General features: G+C 44.0%; 1 protein-coding gene across 20 annotated transcripts in view; it reads left to right on the forward strand.

The window, feature by feature from the left end:
* The window catches only part of LOC129384282 (uncharacterized), a 667,107-nt gene that overhangs the window by 617,992 nt on the left and 21,499 nt on the right, over positions 1–27,616 (forward strand). For 18 of the 20 annotated variants that reach the window (XM_072289999.1, XM_072290000.1, XM_072289998.1 and 15 more), the window contains one exon: positions 24,299–24,610. The exons of 1 other annotated variant lie outside the window; for it this stretch is intronic. In XM_072289999.1, coding sequence (XP_072146100.1) covers positions 24,299–24,610 — 312 coding nt within the window. Of the gene's footprint in view, positions 1–8,382; positions 8,502–24,298; positions 24,611–27,616 lie in introns of those variants that run through there. One more of the 20 variants, XR_011896161.1, reaches the window with a different exon arrangement.

The raw sequence follows: 27,616 nt of genomic DNA on the forward strand, positions 1-27,616 counted from the left end.
AGATCAACCAACTTACTGCCGAGCTATGCCTGTCAGAACGCCGCGCAAGAGACTCAATTTAGCTACGATATCGTCATGCATGGCGTCACAACAGCGGCTTCTGTGCACGTGGCACATGCCTAATCGAGTAATCATCTTTTTTTTTTTCTCTGCACAACGATACCGAAGGAAGGTGCGTGCATTGTACTGTTGCAAAAATATAAACACTAATAGTATAACATGTTTTTCTTGCATGTGGTTTTTGCAACCGACCTTGTCTGTGCGATTATAAGGTCGCTTTTCAAGGAGGGTAGAGGCAAACGAATTCTTAACGAAATACGATTAGCGCAGAGCGAAGAAAATAAAGAATAAATGAAGGAACTCATTGATGAAAGCAACAGAACATTATGTAGGCAAGTGGTCTAGCTTTATATTAGCAAAATGGCTTAGCAATATTTTGTTAACGAAATTTAAACGGACCGGTATTATCAGCAACCTGGAGGCACGTTGAACTTGGCAGGTCCACCAGGGATTTACTGTTTTGTCGTTCTAGTCGCGGTATGTTCGGACTACCCTAATATATTGATAAGGCGTGAAAATAAATGTTTTTTGGCCCGAACCATAAAGCAATTCGTGAGCAAACAAACAGACTACTCTTAGAAAACATGGTATAATCAAAGACAGGCGGACAGCTCGAAACGAGTTATTGTAACCGAACCCATCTTTGAACTTCGTCTGTAAGTTAAAAAGGAAACTTACAAAGCCCTAGAGCCCAAATTGCGTATCATATGTTCTACTGAATCTCAGCAGGACCTTTTTATACACGTCAGTTCGCAGTTTCCTGGGCAAAACTGCGCGCGTAGTCCTACCCTGATATTTATGCATTCACCGATCTTATCTGGCTGTATGTCAAATTTGTCAATTTTGGAATGACTCGTAATTAATGATTAATGGACTGCAGTCGCTTCTCCACCCTGAGAAAAAAGAACTTCGCAGATCCCACTTCCACAGTCAGGAGGGCCATTGGACACTGATGATAATCATTATCACAGTTTATTAACCCGTAAAGGCCCCTAGTAGGGTATTGCATAAGGATCTAACGTACATAAGAGAAAGGAAACGCAGAAGCATAGTCATTTGTTGGCCAGCCGAATGGCTCGTACTCAATTTTGCTCCAGGTTGCCCGAGGACAAACGATGGAAAGGGCTGGAAGCAGCGGCTACCAGTCAGTCCCTGCCTTTCGTTCCGTGGAATGGTTGGCCAGGATTCTTGGGACTGCGAATAGCGGGGTCCCTGGATGCCTCGGAGATAAGTAGGAAGGCTGAAAAATATCAGCACGATGAAAGCCTGCGTCAACATGGGGACAGTCATGAGCATTGTATGTGTGGTATCATTTGACGCACCGTGTTCTGCTCTCTTTCGTAGCTGTATCTGCTGGGTCAATCCCACAGAGATATATCCGCAGAGAAATTCTGTTGCTCCCGCGGATTTCATTGTTAATCCTATCGATGATCGGCGTCATCGCTCCAGAGCTCTTTCCTTTGGATATATATTGTTACTGTTGGTTTAGGCTCACCCATTCAAGTATAAGAAACTCTAATGTAATGCTTTTTTTATTGTTTGTAACTAATTACACATTTTATTACCCAAATATACAATTATAAGTTTCGCCCGACTCTATGGCAATGCTACAGAGATGCCATTGCATCCAAGTAGATCAGCATCATCATCACTAATCTTCTCGCGAACTCAACGCTATGGGCGCCTCTCGCTGCATTTCGTATACGCGCGTCAAGCCGCACAATCGAGGTTCGTCCTACTTGTACGAAGCAGTGCGATTCGCTAGAGGTGTGCAACGGGTCTGTAGACGTTGCTAGCGCTTTTTCCGGCATTGTTCAGTGGAATCTTTTCTGACTGCTGCTGCGATGGTTTTTCGATGCAATGAAAAGCCACATTGAAAAACCTGTTTCGAGTAGAAAAATCGCCAGCAATTAGCCAGCCGACGTGTCCTCCCTTATCCCATTTTTTCAGCATGCAAAACTCGTTAGTCCCCACCAACTTGCAAGCCATTTTTACAGCGACTGTAGGTAGGAACCCTAAACTGGGTTATATTTGTCCACCTATTAGGTTGCGCAGCCGAGGATGGCAACCGAACGATGACGAATTCGACTGCCATTGTTGTGAAATCGTCGTCGTTAAGCCAACTTCTCATTTTAAACTTTACTACATGCCACAGGGTGAAGAAAAATTAAGATATCGCAGACCAGGGCCAGTGCAAAGCTTGTGCTTGAGACACTGCAACCCTCAGCGAACTACTTCCTTATATAGCTCAGCATTCTGACCCACCAAGTATCACCAGTGAATTGCACGTCCGTTCCGCCTAACTATACAATTGAAAATGCGAAAAAAATATTCGAATATACACAGTCGGCTGATGGCTGCTCAAAATTTCCCAGATCAGTCAACCATTTAATTATCGAAGCGTAGCGCCTGAGATGTTGCCCCAAACAGCATTATCTACTCTGTGTTAATGAATACAGACTGGAAAATATACACCATTTTCCTACCTGAGGGACTTGACGTCACTATACATAGTCTGCGGTGGTTTGGAACAAAGCTATATGCAACTATTACATGATTATCGGCAGTTGTTATCAGATGAGTGATTGAAGGGTATACAATTACGTGATGTTGCAGGTGAGATTTCTCAGGTAGAATTTTCCCTGCACGGCATCTTCCGAGGTTACAAAGATGACACGTATCAACGTGTCAACGTGTCAACGTGTATGTGCGCCCTTAGTGCATGTTTTAATTTAGGGAATTTTAACTACTTCGGCGTGACTGCATACGTGTTCCGTCTGTTTTCGTTCCGTATTCTCGAAAACCAGTGCAGGACATTTTCTTTTGCTTGTATTTGTTTTTTTAGAGCGTATTGACAAATTTCTCTAGGAGCACAGCTTGGGCACAGGAATACATAAGGGATTCAGTGTGTCAGGCTCGTCCTAGGGCCAAATTTACATGGTGGCATGGGCTTCGAGCGGCAGTTTCTTTAGGATGATCATTTGACATCGTTTCAATAACAATTTTTTCTTGGTGCAACAGAAAAAGCAAGGCTCTCAACGCACTCCTTTTGCCATTAAAAGTAGGCGTTGTGTGCAAGATTCGCTGACTTGCTGCATTTTTGAGTGAGCGATTCGGAACCAGCAAGTTATCTTCTTAAGCTGCTTTCTTCACCCTGAAAAGGTATCCATGCAACTAGTACAAATATAGTTCGACGTGCAATGGGATATCCTCTCCAACGTGCGGGTAGCCAGAATCTCCGCACGACGTAATCACTGGAAGAGACGATCCCATATATATATATCTGATCCCGTTATAACAAGCTATTCAATGTAACTCTGCTTTAAAAAAGTAACTGGCTACCTACAATAACAAAAAAGCGTACTGTAGGCATCCGCTATCACTACCGCTGGGTCGGAATGCCTTCCTTACGGATAATGGACCTGGAGCCTCAGGTTTGTATCCGAACAAATTGGCCGGAAGACTTTCATGTTGCTTGCCTTCACGTGCTCTTCGTCATTATAGAAACTACATCTTTTGTTATTATTTGCATCGGGGTAAGTAATGCTGCACGGACGCAGCTGCTGCCTAGGTCTGGAGCTACTTTGGAGTCACGCCGCAACTAGTATGGACCATGCATTAGAGAGTCGGAGCAGTAATCCCTCCTCGTTCTGATGAAATATGTCGCGCAAGAAATAACCTTGTAGTCTTGTAACCCTGTAGTCCTGTCAAGTTCCAGGAATACGTTGAATTCTTTTCTTGTAGAACTAGCAAGCAATTAAGGTAATGAGCCGTGTACTGCGTCAGATTAAAGTTTCACCTGTACAGTGAATACACGGCTGTGTCTCTGGCCTTCACAAGATTTTAATTTTTTAACCTATCCTTTGGAACATTGTCTCTTGAGGCCGGCTTAACCTAGAACAGACAGTGAAACTGTGAAAAACACTGTGAAAAAAATTATAGTAGTGAACTGCTTTCATTCAATATAGAGGATGGCAGATAACTTGAAGTGTCTTACCTCAACCTGCTTTAATTCGTGCACGTTTCTACCCCACCCGAGCAGCGCACATTCTTTTACGCTGGCTGAATAATGTCATTCATGGAAACAATCCAATAACCGAACCCCTGAAGAAAAACCGCTTTCTCAAGTAGAGAGAGAGAGAGAGAACTTCAAATAAATGTCCCCTGGGGTCATGGGGGGTGGTGGACGGAAGACTAGCCCCACCGGAGCTCCCCTTTCTCAAGCGCGGGCAGACCTTGAGTCTTGGCGGCTGCGTTAGCTTTGGTCAGCCGGCCTGTTCACAGTTTTTTCGCCGGGCATGTGCTGCGCAGCACAGCCTCCCATTCCTCGTGCGTGGTGATTTTAAATGTAAGGTGGGCGCTGTGTTTAATAGTGTTTGTCACTGCGGAACAAGCTTAGATTATGTGGTCGAGGTCGGCGCGAGCAACCCCGCATGACTTGCATTGTGGTGTGTAAACATCTGGGTAGATGTGACTGTACAGCCAGGTTGTGGGGAATGTGAGCGAGCGAACAAATTAACATCGGAGACCAGGTTACACTTCATGCTTCGTATTTACAGCAAAAGAGAGGAACCCTACACAACCTAACATACACAGGGCACTGGAGGAAGGTCGTTTATTTAGTACACTCTAAAAAACGTTTGCACCCTTTGGGGTGTATATCTGCCACACAACAATAATCGTCATCTGCCTTAATTGATGCGTTTCCTTTCTTTAACGCGGCGAGCCCGGTACTTTCCAGTAACGAACGCCATGCGCGTTATCAGCATGACGTAGCATTCCCGACACAAAAGTAGCGGGCGCGACGTTTTCAAGAAAGGAAACGCATCAAGGCAGATGACGATTGTTGTTGTGTAGCAGATATACACCCCAAAGGGTGCAAGCTTTTTTTAGAGTGTAGTGTCGCACTGGTAATTAAACTCCGGTCTTCTACCAACACATGCTGAATAGGGCCACTTGTGTCTCGAATAAATATGGCTGTTAGAGAAATGTGCTCGAAAGCGTCACTAGTAAATTTGTATTTCTTAGCCTCTCAGATCCGTCAGATAAACGCATCGTGCAATAGTGCACCAATTTGACACTTTTAATCCTGCCTGCAGAAACATGAACCCCGCTTGAATTAGACATTTATCTGGGCATAAATGAAATATTGTCGGATTATGTGGGAGCCGTAATTACTGAAAGCAAGTTTCCTGAAACACAAATCACCGTACTCGCTGGCGGTATGCCGCAGTAACAACATGCATTTCTAGCTGAATAGAGCAGGGCCATTTTCTTCAATTTTTACTTCATACGTGTTTTCATGTATCTAATATAATCTTAAGCTATACTCCCCTGTTTCTTGAAGTGTTCACTACAATTTTTTCACGTCACTGCCCATAAGTGGCATAGTTTTTCTGGGGAAATTGCCAAGAGATTGACGAAGTTACAGCACTCCCATTTCTTCATTGTTACTATTGAAGGATTAACGCGTGATCCCTCGACATGTCAAGCTTTCTGAGAGATGGAATTTATTGTATAGTATTTTACATCCACACCGCTGTGCCTCTAGTCATTAAATTAAGGAAGTTGTTTTTTATTACGATAGCAAGTGTATGGACACCTCAGGTGCATTTCTGCCGTCACCGTCGCCGTGATGTTCTGTATAAAGTCCTAGGGTGATAACGTCGTCCCCGCGCGCCATGCCATATGCTCTATGTGTGAGAGTGAGCTGACGATAGCGGTTCAGTCTCGCGTGCGCAAGGGAGGAAAGCGGGGAAGAAGTGCGCCGTCTTTCGCCGCGCCCAAGGCACCGGGGCGAGAAGTAATGAGGGGAAGGCGTTTTATTCCGGCGGCTGCTGAGTATGGAGCCGCCGCGCGTGGTCCCTATCTTGAAAGCAATTGCGGTGGGGACTAAGGGCTGATAGCTACGTGTGTGCACCGTGTTTTCGCCGCTTAGTGCGTATTGAAGCTAGAGGCAGCACGAAGGTGAGTTCGCACGCTGCTGCTGCCGCGATTCCTCGCTCCATCGTTTTGACAGTGAGTTTCCGGGGTCATCGAGTGGCATGTGTTCATGATAGCTTGTGCATGCGTGACACCATGCTCCTTAGTTAAATTAGTAAGCGAATGGTTATGGGTATATACGGCCGATAAAACTACTATACTTACTTTGCACAGCTGTCTTCTAATTTTCTATCACAATCGATGCTTCGCCTTTCGGGCGAAACTGCCGCTATTTATGTATGAGCAACGTTTCGACGTTCAGAAAACACTTACACCAATGCACTTTCTCCTTTAGAACACTGTATTTTTCTTTTGTTATATTTATTCTCAGCAGAGTTTGGAAGATACGATGAAAATTTGGAGTGTCCAATAATATTACAAGTGACAAAGTCTCAATTGTCAAAAGAGGAAAATGCTATACCACTCAGGAGGTCACGAGCAATTGCTTCGAACTGCTAATAAAGCACATGGTATTGTAGCTTTATATATATATATATATATATATATATATGTTTCACAGAAATATTGTTCACTGCTCATTTTATATGAGTATGATCATTAAAAACAGGACACATAATGCTCACTAGTCCCTAAATTTGCAGTACTTGAAAGGCATTATACATTGTTCAAATTTTTTTTTGCGCTCACACTTTGGTTTTGTAGTCGAATGATTTCAATATGTACTGCAAAGACACCAGAGCCTACTCTTCCCGTGCATCTCCAGCACCAAATATTTCGCATGCGTATGAGTGGGAGTGCCATGGTTCTTCTGTCTCTATGGATTTTTAAAGTATTGATTGCCAACGCTAAGTCCCAATATCGAACATTCACAGTTCACTAAGAACCCGGGAATGGCTAGCATTTCTTATTTTTTCAAGGCAGTTGTAGCTCCGGTACTTCCTAGCTAACGTGGCCGATACTATTGTCGGCCCCTGCAGAGCGTGCTCTTGCTGTAAGGTTGTTCTGTACAGTAACAAAGCCTGCTTCTCATAAGGGATCTTAAGATTTTTTATCGCGATAGCAACTGTACGGATACTCCAAGCGCATTTCTGCCGTCGGCGTCGCCATGAGCTTCAGTATGAAGTTCAACGGCGATGACACTGTTGTCGCGCGCTTTACGCTGTATCCGCGAGTGAAAGCTTGCTAGGGGAGCCGACGATCGCGGCATAATCTCGCCGCGCGAAAAGGACGAATGCGAGGAGGAAGCGCGCCGTATTTTCTCTCGCGCGAGGCACCTAAGGTTGCGACGCACCGGGGGATAGGGTAAGAGGGGAGGTGCGGTGAACTCTCTGGCTGCAAGTGCGCATGTGGCTAAAACCCCTTGAATTTCGTAAAGTAGCGACACTCTCCTTCTCGCCTTCACTCCTCCTCGTTTCTCCTCTCTTTCACGCTCCCTCCTCGACCGTGGCGCCGCCTACGCCGTTCGAGCGTAGCAACCGTGCCAACACGCGCTCGTCGCCACTCCGTAGACGCTTTTCGAACGAAAATGGCGGTGAAGCACGGCGTGAGGACCCACGCAGTGCTAGTAAGCCAATAGCGACGCGACGTCGGGATCGGACAGAGCGCGCGAGGAGGGGCAGCATTCTTCAAAGCGCGCCGCTGTTTTACGTAGTTTAAGGGGCTTTACATGTGGTGGCTGCGCGCGCTTGCGCGCCGTATTCTGAAAGCTATCTGCGTTTGGTGCAGAGTGTAGGTACGCCGGCGGTTCGTAGCTTTGTGTGGGCGGTGTGTCGTCGGCGCTGGCTCTGCGTTGAAGCGATATACATCACGAAAGTCTCTTCGCTCGTTGCTCCTGCTGCGTTTCCTCACGCGATCAGTTTGACAGCGAGTGTCCGCAGTCATTGAGTGTGATGTGTTCATGTTTGCTGTGAGTGCTGACACCATGCGTATACTTTAGTTAGCAAGCAAATGTTTATATACCAATACGGCCGATAAAAGTACTGTCCTTACTTTGTATGGCTATCTGCTAATTTGCTGTCGCAAGGGATGCTTCGCCTTTCGGGTGAAGCTGTGTCTTTTCTTTTAAATAAGGTAACTTCGTGCTTCTTAAACGAAATGCACAGTTAGCTTTGCAGAGGTTTTACAATTGTTGTAGCCAAGTGCTCATTTGCTTTTAGCAAAATTTTATCTTATGGGACTCACGTTGGGATCATGGAACTTGGTGGTCATGACGCTATAATATGCAGCACAAACTCTTCAACTGGTGCCGTACCTTCTAGACACGGTTACAATATGTTTGCAAATGAAGATAAAAAAAGAAATGTAATAAAACATAAGGACAAAATGGAAACTACATTGTGGAGGATTTGCTCATAAATATTAACGTTTACATCTTTTCAGGGTTGTGGATCGACAGCACCGACATCAGCATATCATTCAGCACAGCTTTTCCGAAACTATGGGTCTCGCCCATTGAATTTCGCTTACAATTGTGATTGACTTAAAAAAAATGTCAATTTTATGCGCAGTGTTGGAATGCTTTAGAGACACTTGAATTGAGCATAAAAGTGTCTTGTGGTGAAGACATTTAGCCTGCTGTGCTGATTTTCTCTTTTTTGTACCAACCTCTTTTCTCGCACACTGACTGTCACCACGGCAGCCCGATATTAATCCTATTATTGAATTTGCAAAATCACTCCGGGAAGTGTATGCTTGTGTGTTCCATGAAGTTGGTCCTCCTCTGGAAACGCTGGCAAACCTTAGTTCAGGTTCTTATGATATTGATTAAAACACCAAGTACAAATGTGTATTATTTGGCAAGAAAAAAAAGGAAAACCTATCTGAAGTTCACTGTCGACAGTAACGCGTTGAGCCTTGAATCAGTACAGCTACACAACGTAATGCTACCATCGAAACGATTTAGTATGAAGCGCGTACTAATGCGGGACTCCTCGGTCGCGTTTCCCTAAGAGCACTTGACACCGTCTAGTGGCTCCGCCACAAAGCCTGTGCGTGTCTCCGAAATGCATGGCGCACCGCTGTGTGGCAACGCTGACAGACGCGTCATACGAAAACCCGACTACTCTCTCACGCTCCTTGCGAGACATGCTGCGCCATCTAGAGACGCTGCCAGGAAGTCTGCGAGTCGCCTCGGAGAGAAACGTGGCGCGCTGGTGCCTCCGAGCGCTGAGTATTCGTGCATTGCTTGCCGCCCACCTAATGGCACATACTCAGTTAGCCAAATTGAACAGCGGTTCATTGAAGAAGTGGCACATACTCAGTACATCTGTTGCGCAGCCTGCTAAACCTTCGGGATGATGTCCTTGGAGAACACCTTGTGACTTCGATTCCACCCAGAATTGAAGAAATCTAAAGCATCTTTTTTCATTATTGGAAAGCAGCACATTCACAGTGACACACACCTAGTTACCCCAGCTGGCGTCAAAGGTGTTCATTGAGGAGCATCACACGCCTGCTGAAACATACCTTGTGACCCAAGTCTGTGTCTCGCACATGTTGTGAGGGTGTCCTGTTACATCAGCTAAAATGGCTGTAGCTCCGCAGGCTCTTGCGTCGAAGTGCGCCGCCGCTCTGCACAGCTCCAACCTCAAGACCTCAAGTGTGCGCAGTCCAGCAGGCCAGACAGGCGGCCACGAGGCAAGGCCCCGAAGTCCCCTCATGGGAAACCTGAGCCCGTGTCGTTAAACTTTGCCGGATTTACAATAAAGTTGTTTCTGTCCGCTGAACAGCGGTACCTACTAAGTTCCGCATTTACAGTAACGCATGTCGGCGTGAAATAAGTTCGTTTAAGAGCAGCACATACGCGCATACGGCCACATACTGAGTGAGCCAAGTTGGTCCGATGGTCGGTTTCGAACTCTGTTCCCACCGCAAAGCAGCCTGATGCGTTACCCATGCGAACTACGGCTACCCAGTCACCCAGGTAGGCGGGAAAACGGCTAGAGAGAAACTTACATTGCCTTCGGAAACTGGGGGTAATACCCTAAATTTTCGAACGCATTAATTACGCTCGGGCTCTACTAAGCTTAAATAGTACCTCAAGAGAGTAGCGTCACCTAAAAGGAAAAGCAAAAAAGAAAGAAGAACCATTTGCACCGAAAACCCTGGAAACCCACGCTGCATAGAGTGATATTTAAACCTGTAGCGCAATGCTTTATGAAGAGAAAAAGTGGTAGAATATATTACAACAACAGGACATTAATTCTAGTTAATAGCTGTGATCACTTCTGGGCTTAGTAGCCCCAGTAACACACGCTGCACACAATAAATCTTTGCGCTGTAAAAGATAAACTTATAGAGAAAAAATGACCGTATCGAATTGCAGTAGGAGACTATTTTCATAATTAGTCAATGTCATTGAAACTGCATGCATATTTTATTGAACGTGCTCTGCAGACACGTAGATTACTATTCCACAGGTCTGTTAATATATTGATACCTCACCAGGCTTGTAAACCACACTCAAAGAAAGTAACCCACCGACTACAATTAAACATGTATTTGAGAACAGTGACCAACTACTGTCCCACGAAAGTAATTGAGCAAATATTTGAATGATATTATTTTTTTCCTCCTAAGCAGTTTGGAGTGTGCAACTACACTAACTGGAACGAGCTGGCATGACTCGCTTATGAGTCTTCTGTAGCCCTTCGCGTGTTGTTTATCTTCACCAACAATAACTTTTAGAAATTGTCTACCCGCCGTGGATGCTCAGTGGCTATGGTGTTTGGCTGCTGAGCACGAGGTCGCGGGATCAAATCCCGGCCACGGCGGCCGCATTTCGATGGGGGCGAAATGCGAAAACAGGCGTGTACTTAGATTTAGGTGCACGTTAAAGAACCCCAGGTGGTCGAAATTTCCGAAGTCCTCCACTACGGCGTGCCTCATAATCAGAAAGTGGTTTTGGCACGTAACACCCCCCCCCCCCCCCCCCCCAAAAAAAAAAAAAATTGTCTCTAGCTTACTTTTATCTGTTTCTGCGTAAAGATACTAGGGGCGACACAAAAACTCGCATGAGATACGGTTAGGGAAAACAGTGGTGTTACAACGCACGAATGCCTTGCGCACAGCTTGTGGTTAAGCATTGCGACGATGCTCGCGTCGGGGTCTTTTCTGAGAGGCAGCGCTTCGCGGTTGATAAGAGAACTGCTTGTTTTAAGCCCAATGTAAAGCTGAAAAAGTGGTTCGTACGTGATTTCCTGACATCGACATTTGAAGTTCCCATTGTTATCGAGCGATAGCACCATCGGTGGAAATCTTTGGCGTACATCAGGCGTAGCGTCACGATAAGAAAAAGAATACTTGGCGACCGGATCTGCCTGTCTCCACATGCGCTTACACGAAAGTGCCGACTGCCACAACGCGCAATTTCCACTGCAGTTTCCCCCTAATTCAAATGCTCAAAAGCATAGAGTTAGTAGGCTCAAAGTTTTGTCGCTTGTTACAGCTTGTCTCATGAATAAATAAGTGGTTGCATGTAATTTGTCATTCGTTACGGCAAAAAAAGGAATGAAATTACATTGAACGTTACCGGAAAAAAAGAAAGTATCGATCAAAAACAAACCTACCAGAATGTGCAGTTGAGAACAAGCAATTAATTACATGTTATGGGTCATTTACGTGTCCATACCTCACAGACGAATGCAAGTATACGTACTTACACAATCAGCTACGCACGACAAAGTTACACACCAAGATAATGTTAGAGAAAACAGTCGTGCTGCAACGTACAAATGCCGTGCGCACAGTTGGTGCTTTAGCAACGCCACGATGGTGCATGTCGTGGTCTTCTTAGAGGCGCAGCGCTTCGCGGTTGACAAGAGAACTGGTCCTTTTAGGCTCAATGTGAAGCTGTAGAAGTGGTCCGTACGTGATTTTGTGAGGAGTTCACAAGAGGGATCCCATCTAGGTGTTTGATGATGTGCATATACTGGTTATGAGAAGGGGCTGGTCTGCGACATTCCTGAAAAGGTACTCGGGCTCTTGCGCACACTCCTGAAACCCACCTCCACTCCGCATGAAGTCAACCTTAGGCCAAGCTTTTGAAGAAGGAGAGCACACCAGATTATTTCAGCTGCAGAAGATTCAGTTCTTATGTAGTTTACATAAATTAAAATTCAAGGGAGAGTGAAGCGCAAACTTTTTGCATGCAGTGAGTGGTCTCATTGTGTATCCATGACCAAACCGAAAGATGCACTTTGAATGAAATATTGCCTTTGCGTGTTGCAGCAACTACACTAGGGCTCTTGAAGTACAATTAAATTACGTCAAAGAAACACAAACACGTATTTTCAGGCTGCATAGAAGGACTTCTTGAAGTAAGATTGTGGCAGAAACCATCTTCAGTGATTATCTAAGTCAATGCTACGCATTTATGCCCTGCACGTGGCGCAAAGCCAGAACGAACTCGCGTCCTACCGGAGAAGTGCTCGCTCGAGTACTACCACATGCGCTGGTCACGGCACAGCAGTGACGCACGATCCTAACCAGAAGCCTAGTAGCAGACGCCACTCGTCACACCAGCTTCATCTTTAACAAAGTAGCTTTTTTAAAGTGCGCGTCTGCTTCCCGCAAGAGGCAGTCCTCCAATCGGAGTCGCTTGGTCTCGGCACTGCGTTTTGTGGCAGTTCGTACGACATTCGCCGCTGTTCTTCAACCACGAGTCACTTCTCTTCTTGCTCGCCCTCCATGGCCGCGCCTATGCCGTAGACCCAATACCTCGCTGCCGGTACGCATCGACTACTTCTGTGCTCTCTGCAGAGCCTTTGCTTTTCTTACACTCTTCTTCCGCTCGATACTTTCGAGGGTTCATTGTTGTATCTGCAAGTAGAGGTGTACGCGCAACCTAGCGCAGCTAGAGCAACCGAGTCACGTGTCTGTTCGTGGTGCGCGCGCCTGCAACGACGATTGGAACAAGGAGAGGCGGCTCCGAGCCAGTAGCGGCGTGCCAAAGGGTGCGCGGAAGTGCGCGCGCATGCGCGTTGAGCAAGGGGCGTCCGATCAAATAGCGGGCAGCGAGAGGGTGCATGCCGGTGCCCACGCATCAGCGACAAACTTTGTGACCTTGGACAGCCTCGCGTTTGACCTTGGCTCGGACTAGGCAAAGAAATGCTTCACATATAATGACTGTATCGTACATTAAGACTAGCAACAATAGCGGCTCCAAAGTTAACACAACCGCTGAGACGATGTATTTTCCAACTATACAATCACGCAGGGAAATGTTTGAGTCTGCAAAAAGCTGGCCACATATGGACCGAAGCCTAGGGCAAAGGCACGCGAGATCGCTAACTACACTCTATGGATACCGTCAAAGCATAATCATAAAAGCGTGATTTGAAAGGAATGTAATGAATGGATTCTAACGTATAGAGCACCTACAGTTAATAAACGTAGTCAAATCTGAAACGGCCATAATAGGAATACGGGGGCAGTAGGTGAAGGGGTTCTAAACCCTTGCTGTTCGCGAGTAGGAATTTTTAAGAAAATAAATGCAGTAAATGATGTCACTGAATGAAACCCAGAGCTTGAAAAGGAAGATCATAGCGCAGAATGTGGAGTCACAATAAAGCTTTTTCTCGAGCTTCCGCTTTTCAACTTCATCAAGCTGCGCCTCTCCCAAGTGAATAGAGTACTTTATTTATCTCTACTTATCAATTAAAAGATAATATAATCCTGGATAAAGTGTTGCTACCAGAGTACCCATGTGGAGAAGGCTTTGTCAGCACTGCCGCTGACCGGGTTTATCCTGTAGGCAAAACGTAATCTGGATAACTTCTTACCGCGGGCATGGTGGAAATTAACAGAGTACCCAGTTTTAGAATATTGCTACCGGTTAAGTTGAAGTTTTTCATGTGACCATGGTAACAGCTCAGCCCTCGCTGCATAAAAGTCTGTCGTAATTCAAGACATTACTTCCATATTGTTACTGTTGGAATCGCCGGAATCTCAAAGGCACGCTTACAATCGCCCCCATCGTGACATATATTTTTCACCAAGCTCTCTCGCGCTACTTTGGTCCCCTTGCCATCGAGTGGGACTCTCTGAGAATCTCCTTCCGTGCTACAAAGGCCCTTACCGTGTTCTAGGTCAAGTGAGCAATGTCACTTACGAGATAATCCCCGTGACCTCCGTCATGCCACCCGGTTCCACATCACCTGACGTCGTACACATCTCTCGGCTTAAGCCTTACTATGCCCTTACCGACGGCCCCGTCTGAAGCACCGAGACGGTGCTTTTTCTGCTGAGGGTCGTGTTACGGCGGGAAAAGTGGACAAGGTTGTCGACGGTGAAGACGACGAGGTGGCAACAGCGTCTCGGGATTCTCGGCTGCTGTTTATATAAGCATCGTGTAAATAAATCGTGTAAATAGTTTTATCCCAGTGACAATATCATAGTGATGATGCCGTGGCAAATCGCCTTAAACCTAAGGTCGGAGAAAGATACGCATCGGAGTGGAAACGATAGGCGTAACCTGTAATATATTTTCTCTGATGTTCAATAGATATTCATTCTTTGCCATACGCGAAATCGACATCATGAATGCTATCATACATGAATTTATACCGCGAAAAACGAGAAAAGACTCCTTAGAAAATTCATTACAAAGGCTTGGCCGCTAACCCCCCCCCCCCCCCCCCCCCTACACACACACACACACAAAAAGAAAAACGAAATTCGGTGCACCCCGCGTATATCGGCGAAATGGCTATGAGTATAGCTCTTCTTTTTATTCGTTTACTGAATATTCGTTTACTCTTTACAATTTATTCGTTTACTGTTCGTTTTATTCGCTTCCTTTCCTCCTGTGTTACTCCATGCTCCCCGCTCAATGAACGCTCTTGTGCCTTCTTGCTGTCTTAAATTCTTTCTCCACACACGGCTGCACACGGTTTCTCCACACACGGCAGTGCCCATGAAATGAGGGAAGGGTACAGCAATGCTTCGCCTTATATGTTTTTAGCTCAAATTTCAAGAACAGAAGAGAGCCACTAATGCCGCCAAACATAATATTATCAACGACGTCCGGCAAGCCGTCAGAAAGAATTACGAATGGAAGGTTGGGTGAATTCAGCACCCACCTAACTAAACGCATCTCTTGATCTCGAGAGCAGTATGACGCTAAGGCGGTGACAGCTCGAGCAAAATTGCAGTTTGCGTCAAGCAGAGAGTGAAAAATCTTCCCGACTTCTTTGCTTGCTTTTTGTATTGGAGCTAAGCAATAGCGTCTCCTTAGCGCTTAAACGAAAATATAGTGTTGACTCGACGTTAGTAGCCATAAATTTTTCAAAAGTGAAGCCTTCCTGTTCGGCCGGAGATATTTTCGTATGCCAGGCCCAGCTCCTGCGCTTCTTATCAAGCACACATGTTCAAATACACACGCAAACCAACATGAACACAGGCTGAAATAACCACTGAACGTAATTGATATCATTTAGAGCCATATTCCATCAGCTTCCACCGTTCTTTGTGTAAAGCGATATCGCTTTTTTTTTTTTTGCCATAAAGCTTGTGCTTGTCTTCACCAGAAGAGAAACGCTACCTGTCTTCATTTCCTCCTGCTTCACACACCGCTCAAATGAAGAAATGAAAACGAAGTTCTCTCAATTTTTTTTTATCTACAGACTTGTCCTGCCTCAATTGTAGCTGTAGGTTTCCAATGTACTGCTTGCTCTGTGACAGTAATTTTACACAGCGACTGAGTCAGTATCAAGACAGCCTTCTGTAAATGATGTCTTCGGGACCGGAAAGCGAAATCGTGTCTTTTACATCCACGGCCTGTATCGAACCGCATTTGTGCGGAAAGGCGACCAGAATTCAAAATGCCATAGAGAAGTTTTTAACAACCTGAAAAAGAGAGATGAACTTTTTTACGCCCGGAAACCATCTATGAATCTTGCGGTGTAGAAACCTAGAGAGCCAGGCTTCGATTGGAAACTACCGTATCTTCCAGTGTAAAGTTGGCACCCTTTAGATATTTACGCTATTTGTTTCAACTTTCACGTTCAATGAATATTCAGCAATGCCTAGTTGTTTCAATTTCGACGTTACGTATATGTTCAACAATGCACAGTAGACATAAAGACGATAATGCTTTTCCCGTGACATATAACCAGTGTGAATGGAGGTCAGAAATCATGTGTTCATAGCTAATCAATGCTACAATAAAGCTAAATTTGACCTAATATAGCTCTAACTGCCGAAATAATTAGCTTGTAATGATAAAGCTTTAAATTCGAACAAGATGCAAAGCATATCAGTTTGCAAGAAATCTAGTGCATAGCAGCAACTCCTAAAGTGCATATCTAAATTGTTGGCGAAAAATCAAAACGGATTCCTTAGCATTTAAGAGGTTTCACAAACTGCCTATTTTTATGTTGCACGGAAGTGTTATCTGGAACATAATTGTGCCTGTTGCAGAATTGGCTCACGTACTTTGTTTTCGTGCAAGACAAATATTTCCGTCAAACACCTGTGCTTTGTGCCGCGACTGGTTCTAGTTTTAATGATAAGCTATAATCTCATTCTGCTAACGAGTTAAGTAAAAAAAATAAGGTAACCATTAAATTATTGGGGTGGATATCTAGGGAGTGGCGTAGGAATAGCTGTCGGCCACAAATGCTTATGACAGGCCAGTCAAACGACTCTGAATAATGGCCACCACGTTCTAGAGGAAGTAGCGACATTGAGGGAAAATTAATTATTATATGCGCTAATCACCTTTCTAGGATAGGTTACGTCTTAGTAATGCAATGTAGGTTCGTATATGAGTTATTTCAGTATGATAATGAGCGTGGCAGGAAAGGCTTGAGCATTATTTACACGCTGTATATAAGCCACTAGCCTTGCAGTGTCTGCTTCCGGATGCATGTAGATGTAAAAATAACACCCCCTTCTCGTTTTCGAGTTCGCACTAACTGGTATAATAAGCTGTTGTTGAAAAAACAAGCCAACACGCACCGCGCATGCTCCCTGCTCTATAGGAACCATGAAAATTGAAAACAGAAAGGTAATTAATATTCGCATACTCTATAGGTGGAAAATAATGTCTTTTTTCATAGTTTGGTAGCTGGAAACTACACGGGTTTTGCTCCGACTGCTCAATAAAAAAGCAACGAGTATTCAATCTTATCTAGATCTCTGACGTGTCTGTGCGCACAAGTTACTGTGTCAGACAAATCACGAGGAGCCAACAAAGACGCCAATCACAACATAGGGGAAATTAGTTGTACTTACTAAGGGAATTAAGGAAGCGGTAATTTAATGCCAACGAAAGTGGATGAAGAAACAACTTGCCGCAAGTGGGGAATGATCGCACGTCTTCGAATTACACGTGCTATGCTCCCTTAGAGCACGTTTTCGCATTATGCGTGCCATGCTCCCTTAGAGCATCGTAGGCATAGTGCTAAGTTGCGTAATGAGAGTACGTGCTCTAAGAGAGCATCGCACGCGTAATGAGAAGACGTGGGATCGCTCCCCACCTGCGGCAAGTTGTTTCTTCATCCATTTCCATCGCCATTTTTTATCGTTTCTTTGATTCACTTAGTAAGTACAACTCATTTTCCCTTTGTTGTCCTTGGCGTCTGTTTGTTGGCTTCTCATGATATGATTCATAAAATATCGGGCCCCTAGGTTAATCCCCTTTTGTCTTGTGTCAGACAAAGTAGTTTTAATATTTACATGACTCGCAAGAAAAGAAAGCGGCATCTTTTCCTACGAAGAAACATTGGGACTTCAATATAGCTGTAGGTTGCATAACACTGTCATGTAGACTGGCGTCATGCAAGAAGCTTTAACTGCATTGTATAGTTTCCAGTAGGCCTTCGGCATATAAAATGTGTGCAGGGGGACTCGTATTTGGTATCGGGTGTCATGTTTTATATATGATGGAAATGGATAAAGCGAAATACAGGGAGCTTGGCTACCATTAATGTTGTCACCTTGTAGAAGCAAAACACTGCCATAAGTGCGACTCAGGTGTCTAACTCCTTATTAGGCGAACTAGTGTCCCAAAAGATATGCAACGCTCAAACAACAACAGTAACCGTAAACACAACCGCTGGTCTTTCAAAATCTAATCTTACAACTCAAGTGCCTGCCCTACACACACGTCTCAACGTACCCTTAGGTTGCCTAAGTCAAGGATCCACCCTTCTGTAGTACCATTACAGAAGTAATGCACGGCAATCAATTGAATTTCAATAGGACCTATAAAAAATCAAATGAAAGTCAATGAAAACGCAGGGATAGTTCTGTAACTTTTTTTTCAAGAGAACGTTCTCGAGTAATCTCTGGTGATCCTGTACATTCAACAACCTACTGCACAAATCGCATCATGGGTACAACCGCATTAGGCAGGTGTTCTTTATTTAAACGCGGTGATGTCAACCAAACATTTAGGGATACAGTAGACACGCCTTGTGCCAAGCGATAGTTTAATACGATTGATAGTCCGGTAATATACAGTCACGCAAAAGTTGATCAATGCCACCACAAAAATATGCGAGGTCCTCTTCACAGACGCTAGCAGAACGCTACCATCTTACCAACGCGACTCAAAACGTATGATTCTTTTGAAAGCAGCCAGACACTTCTGAGGATCTGTGAATTTTTGCGCATATGTGCCTTGTTGAGGGTCTGCGTTAACGTACGGGCTGTTCCTGCTGATCGGTCCCGCTGATCGCGGTCTTTGTTTGTTTGTATTTTGCGGGTTTCTTTTTTCCTTCCGCTATCCGACAAGCGTGCTTTCTTTATGTTGATGTTGTTGGGCATAACTTCTCGCCGTGTCGCCATCGCCACCTCGCAGACAGACCGCAGCACGCCTGACTCGTCAAAACACGTACACGAGTCTGCTTTTAGAAATACACTCACCAGCCCTGGTGAACGTCAGTTTTCTCTGGTACGCTCACTCCTCACGAGTGCGGGACAAGCAGGGGGCCTGCGCAACCAACTGGCAGAAACCGAACGTATCGACTCGTTTTTTTTTTTCTTCAACACACTTGCCGTACTAACTTTAACAAATATAGTTATCGAAGCCACGCTTCAACTTTAAAAACTAACTTTGGTTACGTCGCTTTGAATTTGCACGCAAGAACGGGCCCGGAGTAAACTTTGGGCTTACTGCTCAATATTAAAGTGGGAAGTTTTGAGCCCACGCAGAGGGTTTCCTGTCTGAAATATAAAACAGTGAGAAAGAAATATTGCGGTGCCTGTTTTCTAATTTAATTTTGTGCCTCTCTAACAGCACCGAGATGAGACGAGCTGCAAACTCTCGCAAGTCTACAATATTGCTTACGGCGAAAAAAAAAGGTGGGGGACTGAACCGGCTTTAATCTTCTTCAACACTTGGTTAAAGTACTCATCCCTTTCATTTTATTTAATTTCCGTGGGGACGACTTTTTACGTATGCTCAGCTCAGCATTCGGCCATGTGTAACCCATTCCTTCAAGGTTAGCTGCCCTTGAACTAATGCCTACAAGTTCTCACCTTCGGCGTCTGCAATTATTTGGACGCTTTCTGTGTGTAAAGAGCCTTTGGGCCACGTCAAGCAGCTGTAGAAGTGATGAAGAATATTGGCAGAATGCTTCTGCGGAAACCCTCAAGTTGGCTGAAGGTTCATAAAAGGAGTAATTGCTATCCGACCCGCCGGACTGGCACAGCGGTTTGTAGTTGCATTGCTAAGCTAGAGGATGCACGATCAAATCCTGGCTGTGAATGCCGCATTCTAGATGGGGGCGAAGTGCCGAAAATTGCGGTGTAACCAAGCGTTTGCTGCACGTTAAAGAACCGCGGGAAGTCAAAATTGCATTGGAGCCTCCCACTACGGTGTGCCTCATGATCACGTCGTGGTTTTGGCGAGTAAAACTACAGAATGCATTTTAATTAATTCGCCATCCGTTCATCTGTAGCCCGAAGCTACAAAGGAACGCCATACGGATATCACCCAAAGCTCTGCAGTATTTGTCCTCGCTCCGGGATCGAACCCGGTACTAACGCGTTTCACAGGCCGTCTAGCAGCTGAGCGTTTTAGGCCGCTGCTTCCTGCATAATTATGGTAAAAAGGAAACATTTGGCACAAGTTAACAAATACATAATATCCGAAACAGTTCAGTGTGGTGTATTTATGCACAAGTAAAATGAACATTTCTACTATTTCTACTGAAGTGTTTTCTACTATTTTCATACAAACATAAGCCTCAATGTGTTTCTTCAACGCCATGGCAGTCATAGAGACATTGGTCACCACGCTAAACATTGAATCTCCCTACAGATCTCGGTAATTAACTTCATGATCACGAATACCTTTTTTTGTCTGTGGGCATTTTTGTCTGCATTCTTCGTTATAAACTCACCTGTATGGGGTTCTTCAACAGCGATTAAGGGCAGCAACTAAATACGCAGTCGCGGCTACTGAGTGTGAAAATTTTGCCACCCAGACCAGGCAGTATTCCATAGCCAGTTTCACTGCGATTAGCATGATATTGTGTGCAATGTAACGTCATGTAAAGCAAATTTATATTACTCACATTAGCAACACAACCTAGTAGATAGTTCACCAATTGAAAAAAAAATGATTTACGTGCTTAAATTAAACTTTATTGCAAATTCTTACACCACAGCCCAGCAACTACACGTTGGTGAACAGATATGCACGCATGAGGAATCAAGTGCTATGACATCGGAATCAAGAGCAGCCTGGGTTTGTTAAAAAAATTATGTCATAGCAGAGGCCATTTTTAGGTGCACCCACATATTATGCAAACAATTTACGGAAAAGAAAAACTTTAGGTAACTCAAACTCTACGCTTGAGCCCCTCGAACTGGTATACGAAACGACGGTGAACGTTTGTAAAAAAGAAACTCAACTCCAGCTGCGCAATAAAAACGGAAGACTATTCCTATAATAGAGTTTTGAAGATACACAAAAATGTTGTTACTGCGTGAGCAGCAAGCCTTGAGGCAAAGTCACTCTCAGGCATGCACGTCCAAATTTGAAAACGTTCGAAATCGAAAAAAAAAAACAAATTCACAGCAAATTGGCGCACATTTACTTATCGAAAATGACGTTTATGGAATGAGAGTGCATTTTCTCGCGCGAATGATGCGTCTGTAAACTACAAAGCCAGAATTGCTCATTTACGAAGCACTCGAAATCACCGAGCCTAAATTGCCTCCTTGAAAACTCCTATCCTACATTGAGAAAACCGAATGAAGCGGCATTTTCAACTCGCAGACAGGAAACGATGTGCGCTTTTGAAACTTGAACAGCCACGAATAAGCTTCATTTTCGTCACGTTCTTTCCCTCAGTGGCTTTTTTCTCTGCTCGTTTCAACATCGCATCATTTCGAGGATGACTTTGTTTCAGGTTTTTATTTTTGAGAGGAAGACGTCTTCAGTGCCGCGGTGGGAAAAAAAGAAGAAACAAACGACGATTTTGATGGGTTATGATGCTGATGAGTTATGAAAATTTATTATCAATGCCGCCGTTGGTCTATCAACATTTATAGCAGGTAGAAATAAAATGCGCGGCAGAAACCCTGCCATAACCAGACGTGCTTCCAGTAAACAGGTTAACGGTTGCTTTTCAAGACCATCGGCACTTAAGAAAACTAAACATGCCCATTCGTTCAGAAAGCCGGAGATTATATACCCTTGGGAATTTGGGTGTTGAAGCTGAAAAAATAAATTTATAGCGCGGCGTACCTGCATTGGTAATTAAATTATTTCTCGATAAACTCATCAGGTCTCTTTGCCTCTGATTATTGCCTAACAGAAACAGCTGGTGAAAGCACTAACTCTGAATTTGCAAAAAGAAAATTGCTCAACGGCTACATTTCTCTTCATTGAAATTGTTTTCTTACCATGCTCAATATTTCAAGCGCAATTATAATTCACTGAGCGTTAGCCCCTTCTAGGCTTTTAGAGGAGCTGCTACATATGTGTTTGAGCTGGTTGACTCGCGATTTCAGCAGGTTAAGCAGCTTAATAAATGGAATGACGTGAATAAGTGACGAACAATGACACTGTCAACTGTAGGTGCTGTTGTCTGTCTCGTCTTAACGTGCTGTCCACTACGCTCTTTTTTTTCTCCTTTTTATGATGGCGCCTTTTGCAGTCCAACCTTCCTCTTCTATTCTAGTAATCTCTCGTAGTTACAGGGAGTGCCATTCGCAAACAACTATCATCTAGTGCACATTACCTTCCCATCACCCTCCCTTACCTTCGCTGCTTTGAAAACAACAACCAAAATGTAGGTGTGCCTGATAATAAGATCCTTAGACTTGGAAACTTCTCACTCTGAGGCTTGTTCATTTTTGTTGAGGACTGAAAATAAGTGATCTGGACCCTTTAATGTGAGTGCTACAAAAGACCACATGCAACAACAACAAAAACAATGATAGTGATCACAGCAAAATGACCGTAAAATATCCGATGACCCCGCGAATCGCCGCCGTTGTTTCCTGATTTAGGTGAGCGCCATCGATGAACTTTCTTTACTGTCCTCTATAATCAGAGCTGCTTTTACAAACCACAAATTATGGAGTGATTTGAGGTGACTCCTTCTCCCTCCTCCTACTATAAATTAGAAATTGACAAGGGTAAATTCGCTGGTTCGTTTTTTTTTTACATTTTACTAAAGCTTTTGATACATTAAATCATGACATTATTTTTTCTAAACTTGCATCTTGTGACATTTTGTGGCATCTCTCCTGATCTTTTTCGTATTTACTTATCTGATCGTGAGCAATTTTTATCCATCTCTGTCATCTATCTATTCCACAAAAAAATAAACATCGGCGTACCGCAAGGCTCAATTCACGGCCCGCTCTTATTTCTACTATATATTATTGACCTTCCACAGTGTCTAACCACATTATTAGAATGCATCTTATCTGCTGACCACACGACTCTCTTATGTTCGAGTAATTCTATAAGCAACCTTACAACAACCTTTAATGCAGAACTCGTGAACGTTAATGCATGGCGTGAGAAAGATAAGCTTTTGATAAATCTCTCCAAAAGTAAGTCGTTAATTTTTATTTACAGGTCAATAAATAACGCGCAAATTATCCGCTCTTTATAAACACACATCCTATTTATCTATCAGATCATTCTTCCTTCCTTGGCATCAAGCTTGATTCCCTTTTAACATTTAAGTTGCATATTAATGAGCTGCAGCGGAAAACCTAGGGTATTAGGGTATTACTAGAAGCTAGATGCTAATTTGACTTGACTAATTTGATCACCTTATTTTATGCATTCGCTCACAGTCATCTAAATTATTGTACTGCTTCCTGGGGTGAAACATATCATTGACATCTTTCATCCCTTCAACATGTACAGAATCAATCCATTCGTATTCCCACCTGGAGCAACAGACGTACATACACTACTGATCTGTACCGGGAACTCCGCATACTGAATATTGACAATCTGATCAAATTTAATGTCTGCACATTACTTATCAAGCACTTAAGACCAAAGCCTTCTAAAATATGTTCTTATCCAACACCCTACTAATTTAAATATTACGTGCTTTTCCTCCAATAACAATTTTGTACTACCCATGGCACGAACTAACTATGTTTCTCAAAGACTAGCATTTTGTTTTAATCAAAGTTTAGAATTCTTTGCCTTAAAACATTATGTACGCCTCTTCTATATCGTCATTCAAACATCAGCTTCGCAATTTCATGCTTAAACTATAGCACCGTTTATTGAATGCGCCTATTAAACACAACTTCAACTGTTGTTTTGAATACTGCTTGCGTCGTTTCCCACTTCAGCCTATGCCTTATCCCTATCGTTTTATATTTTCCATTTTGTTATTGTTCTGCCTCAAAATGTATTTGTATTTTTGTATTTTTTATATTCTGCTGCTTTTTTTTTTTGCTTTTTAGTAGTACTGGTGTTTCTTTTAGCATTATAAATGGTACTCCTACAGCGTTTACACTATGGGACCTCGTTCTATACTAAATATCTGTACTTTTGTATCTACACTAAGCCTTTAAAGTATGAACAAAATTTTAAAGCGAAGCTTTCTTTGCCTGTTTCCGCAGGAATTGGGATGGAGTGTGCAACGCGAATGTTGAGGCATAGCCGCGATAGCGGTTGAGCGCTTTCGCTTCAGATTGGGAGCTCACCCAATCGCTTGGGTGTCTGGAGCTCTCGCTTCTGTCGTGGCGTTCGGTGTAAAGGATATTTTATAAGGTTTTCGTTTAAACTACTAATGTCATACGGCTCGGTGGCTGTGCTTCAGCGCAGACCACTAATCCGCTGTATTTCGCCGTGCAGGTGCACGGTTTCATCACCGGACTTCTTCTATTGCCCGCAATTATGGTCTTCCCCCAAGCCACAGCCATCCCAGACATCCGGCCCAGCACACCCGGCGCGGGCCCCTTGCCTGCTCCCGTCACGACCGATTCATCATGTAAAACAGCGCCATCGCTACCTTCTTTGGATCCTCATTCACCATGGAACGCGCCATCGTCAGCAACATCGTTCCCTACGTCAGCTATAAAGCCGGCCCTGTCATCCCCCGCGCTCTGTGGGCTCGGTGGCTGTGCTTCAGCGCAGACTACTAATCCGCTGTATTTCGCCATGCAGGTCAGTAGAACGTATCACTCTTTCGGGAAAAAATCCAGCAATTACTTCCTAATACAGCTACCGAGCCCATGGTGCTGCGCTACAATTGTTATCGAATGTGTTCATGTCATACGGTCTTTGTTGCTTTTGTCGGGTGATATAGAAGCTAACCCTGGCCCTCCCGGTATTGAAGACGTAATGTCTGCATTAGGAAAGCTAGCTTCTGGCCAGTCAAAACTTATTACCAAAGTACTAGACCTAAAAAGCAAGCTACTAACAACAGACAAAACCCTATCGGATTTAAGTAAACGCATGACTGATTTAGAAAGGCATTACAAAGCCATTTCGACACTACGAACCGACCTTGATAACATAAGAATAGATACCACCCAAATGGCAGGTCAGATCTCACGCCTTGCTACACAGATGGATGATAACGAAAACAGGTCACGCCGTAATAATCTAAAATTTTATAACATCTCCGATCCTAACCCGAAAGAAACATTTGCAGAATCTGAAAAAATCGTCATCCGCCACTGCAATGAACACTTGAACTCCGTCATTGATCCCAACCATATTGACCGTGCGCATCGACTTGGACGCCATACAGAAGGCCGCGCTCGGCCACTTATCGTAAAATTTAATCAATTCAAAACTAAAGAGTCTCTACTTTCTAATGGCCCTAAATTTAAGGGAAGCAATTTCAGCGTCGGAGAAGATTTCCCTCAGCCCATCAGAATTGCTCGTAAAAACCTTATTGCTTTCGCTAAATCGAAATCCACGTCCTATTCTCTCCGTTTCAAAACATTACATATAGGTACCAAACGACACGTGTTTAACCATTCCGCAGAATCTGTTAAGGAAATATCGTAGCAATTGCCCAGTCATCAACATGTGCCTTCCTACCCTCGGCCCGCCCCGCGATCAAACTTGTTCCTTTCCGCTATTTTCACTAACATACGGAGCTTCATCCCAGAACGTGACATTATTTCTAATCTGATTTCGTCATCTTGCAGTAACCTTCTAATATTAACGGAAACATGGCTTACAGGAGACGTAACGGACAGCGAAGTGCTCGCTGACCTACCAAATTTTCAACTCTTCCGAAACGATCGCAGGGGCACGAGGGGGGGGGGAGGGGTACTTGTCGCCGTAGACTAAAATATATCATGTACATCTGTTAACACTATGTCCAATCTTGAAATCCTATGGCTTAAATGCCATGCCGCACCCTATTCAATTTTACTTGACGTTTGCTATAGGCCCCCTCATAGTACTCCTGACTTCTCTTTCAAACTGAATAACACCGTAAGTGAAATAACCACCAGCACCCCAACACGCATGTAATTCTATTTGGAGACTTTAATTTTCCTAATATCGATTGGTCAAGCCGGCCTGCACCAACGGCTACATCAAGGGAATCGAACGAGTTCCTTGAGGTATGCCTCAACTTTAACCTATCTCAAGTGCTCACAGACTCAACCCGTGTCACCGATAACTGCCAAAATATTCTAGACCTTGTCTTAACAAGTAATCCTGAGAGCGTGTCATTCATCGCGTATCTTCCCGAAAACAGTGACCATAAAGTCGTTCATGTCGACTTCGTAATTAAACCCGTTTTCACCCCGACTGTTAAAAAGACTATTCGCTTGTATGAAAAGGGCAATTATGAAGCAATTAATCATGAACTAACGCAATTTTACCCCAGTTTTGCAAGTGCCTTTCCTTGTCATACCATGGGGGAAAATTGGCAAATTTTTAAAGAGAAACTAAACAATTTAGTTGGCAAGTACATTCCCCAAATTAGCATTCATTCCAATTCAGCACAGCCCTGGTTCAATAAAGCACTGAAGCGATTAGAAAACAAGAAAAAACGTCTCTTCCGAGCAGCTAAGTCCCGTAACACCCCTTATGCATGGAAAAAATACAAAGCCGCTGAAACTGCCTATCTGGAAGCCATACTTCATGCCAAACGCTCATTCTTTTATTCTGATGTGCCGAACATGCTTAGGAACGGCCCAAAAAAATTCTGGCAAGTCTTAAGCCCACAGGACACGCGAACTATTACCCTATCAAATGAATCAGGTGATTCCCTAACCGACGCGGAATGTGCTCACTTGTTTAACACAACCTTTGCGTCAGTATTTACACAAGAAACTGAAATGTCATTTTCTGTTCCTCATGCGAACTTTCAATGCACCATTCCAGCAATTACATTTTTTCCATCCGGCATTACATCCCTCATAGACAATATCAAACTTTCATCGGCAGCTGGTGTGGACGACATTACGTCTAAACTTCTAAAAAACACTAAACATATTTGTGCAGCATATCTGGGTCTTCTATTTTCACAGTCAGTTTCAACAGGCGTGCTGCCTCCGCATTGGAAGCACGGAAAGGTCGTTCCAGTTCACAAATCGGGCAACAAACACTCCCCATTAAATTATCGCCCCATCTCATTAACCAGTGTACCCTGCAAAATTCTTGAACATATCATCTACACACATATCATGGACTTCCTTGATGCCAACCATTTTTTTCATCCTGCGCAGCATGGCTTCAGGAAAGGTTTTTCCTGCGAAACGCAGCTAGCTATGTTCGTTCACGACCTGCATGTAAACCTTGACTCTAACTTCCAGACTGACGCCATCTTCCTAGATTTCGCCAAAGCTTTTGACAAAGTTCCTCATGAGCATCTACTACTAAAACTGGCCGCATTACATCTGAATACCAATATCTTAGCATGGATTAAAGAATTCTTAAGTAACCGTTCAAAATCAGTCTTTGTCAACAATCAAGCATCTAACTCTACCCCTGTCCCCTCAGGCGTACCCCAAGGGTCAGTCCTTGGTCCACTACTATTTCTAATCTACATTAATGACCTACCAATGCATGTATCTTCTAACATACGTATGTTTGCAGACGATTGTGTAATTTATAGTAAAATTAACAGCGTTTCCGATAACACGTCCCTTCAAAACGACCTGCGAAGTGTACAAGAATGGTGTAACCTTTGGCTAATGGAAC

The sequence above is a fragment of the Dermacentor andersoni genome, chromosome 8 (assembly GCF_023375885.2).
Source record: "Dermacentor andersoni chromosome 8, qqDerAnde1_hic_scaffold, whole genome shotgun sequence".
NCBI lineage: Eukaryota > Metazoa > Arthropoda > Arachnida > Ixodida > Ixodidae > Dermacentor > Dermacentor andersoni.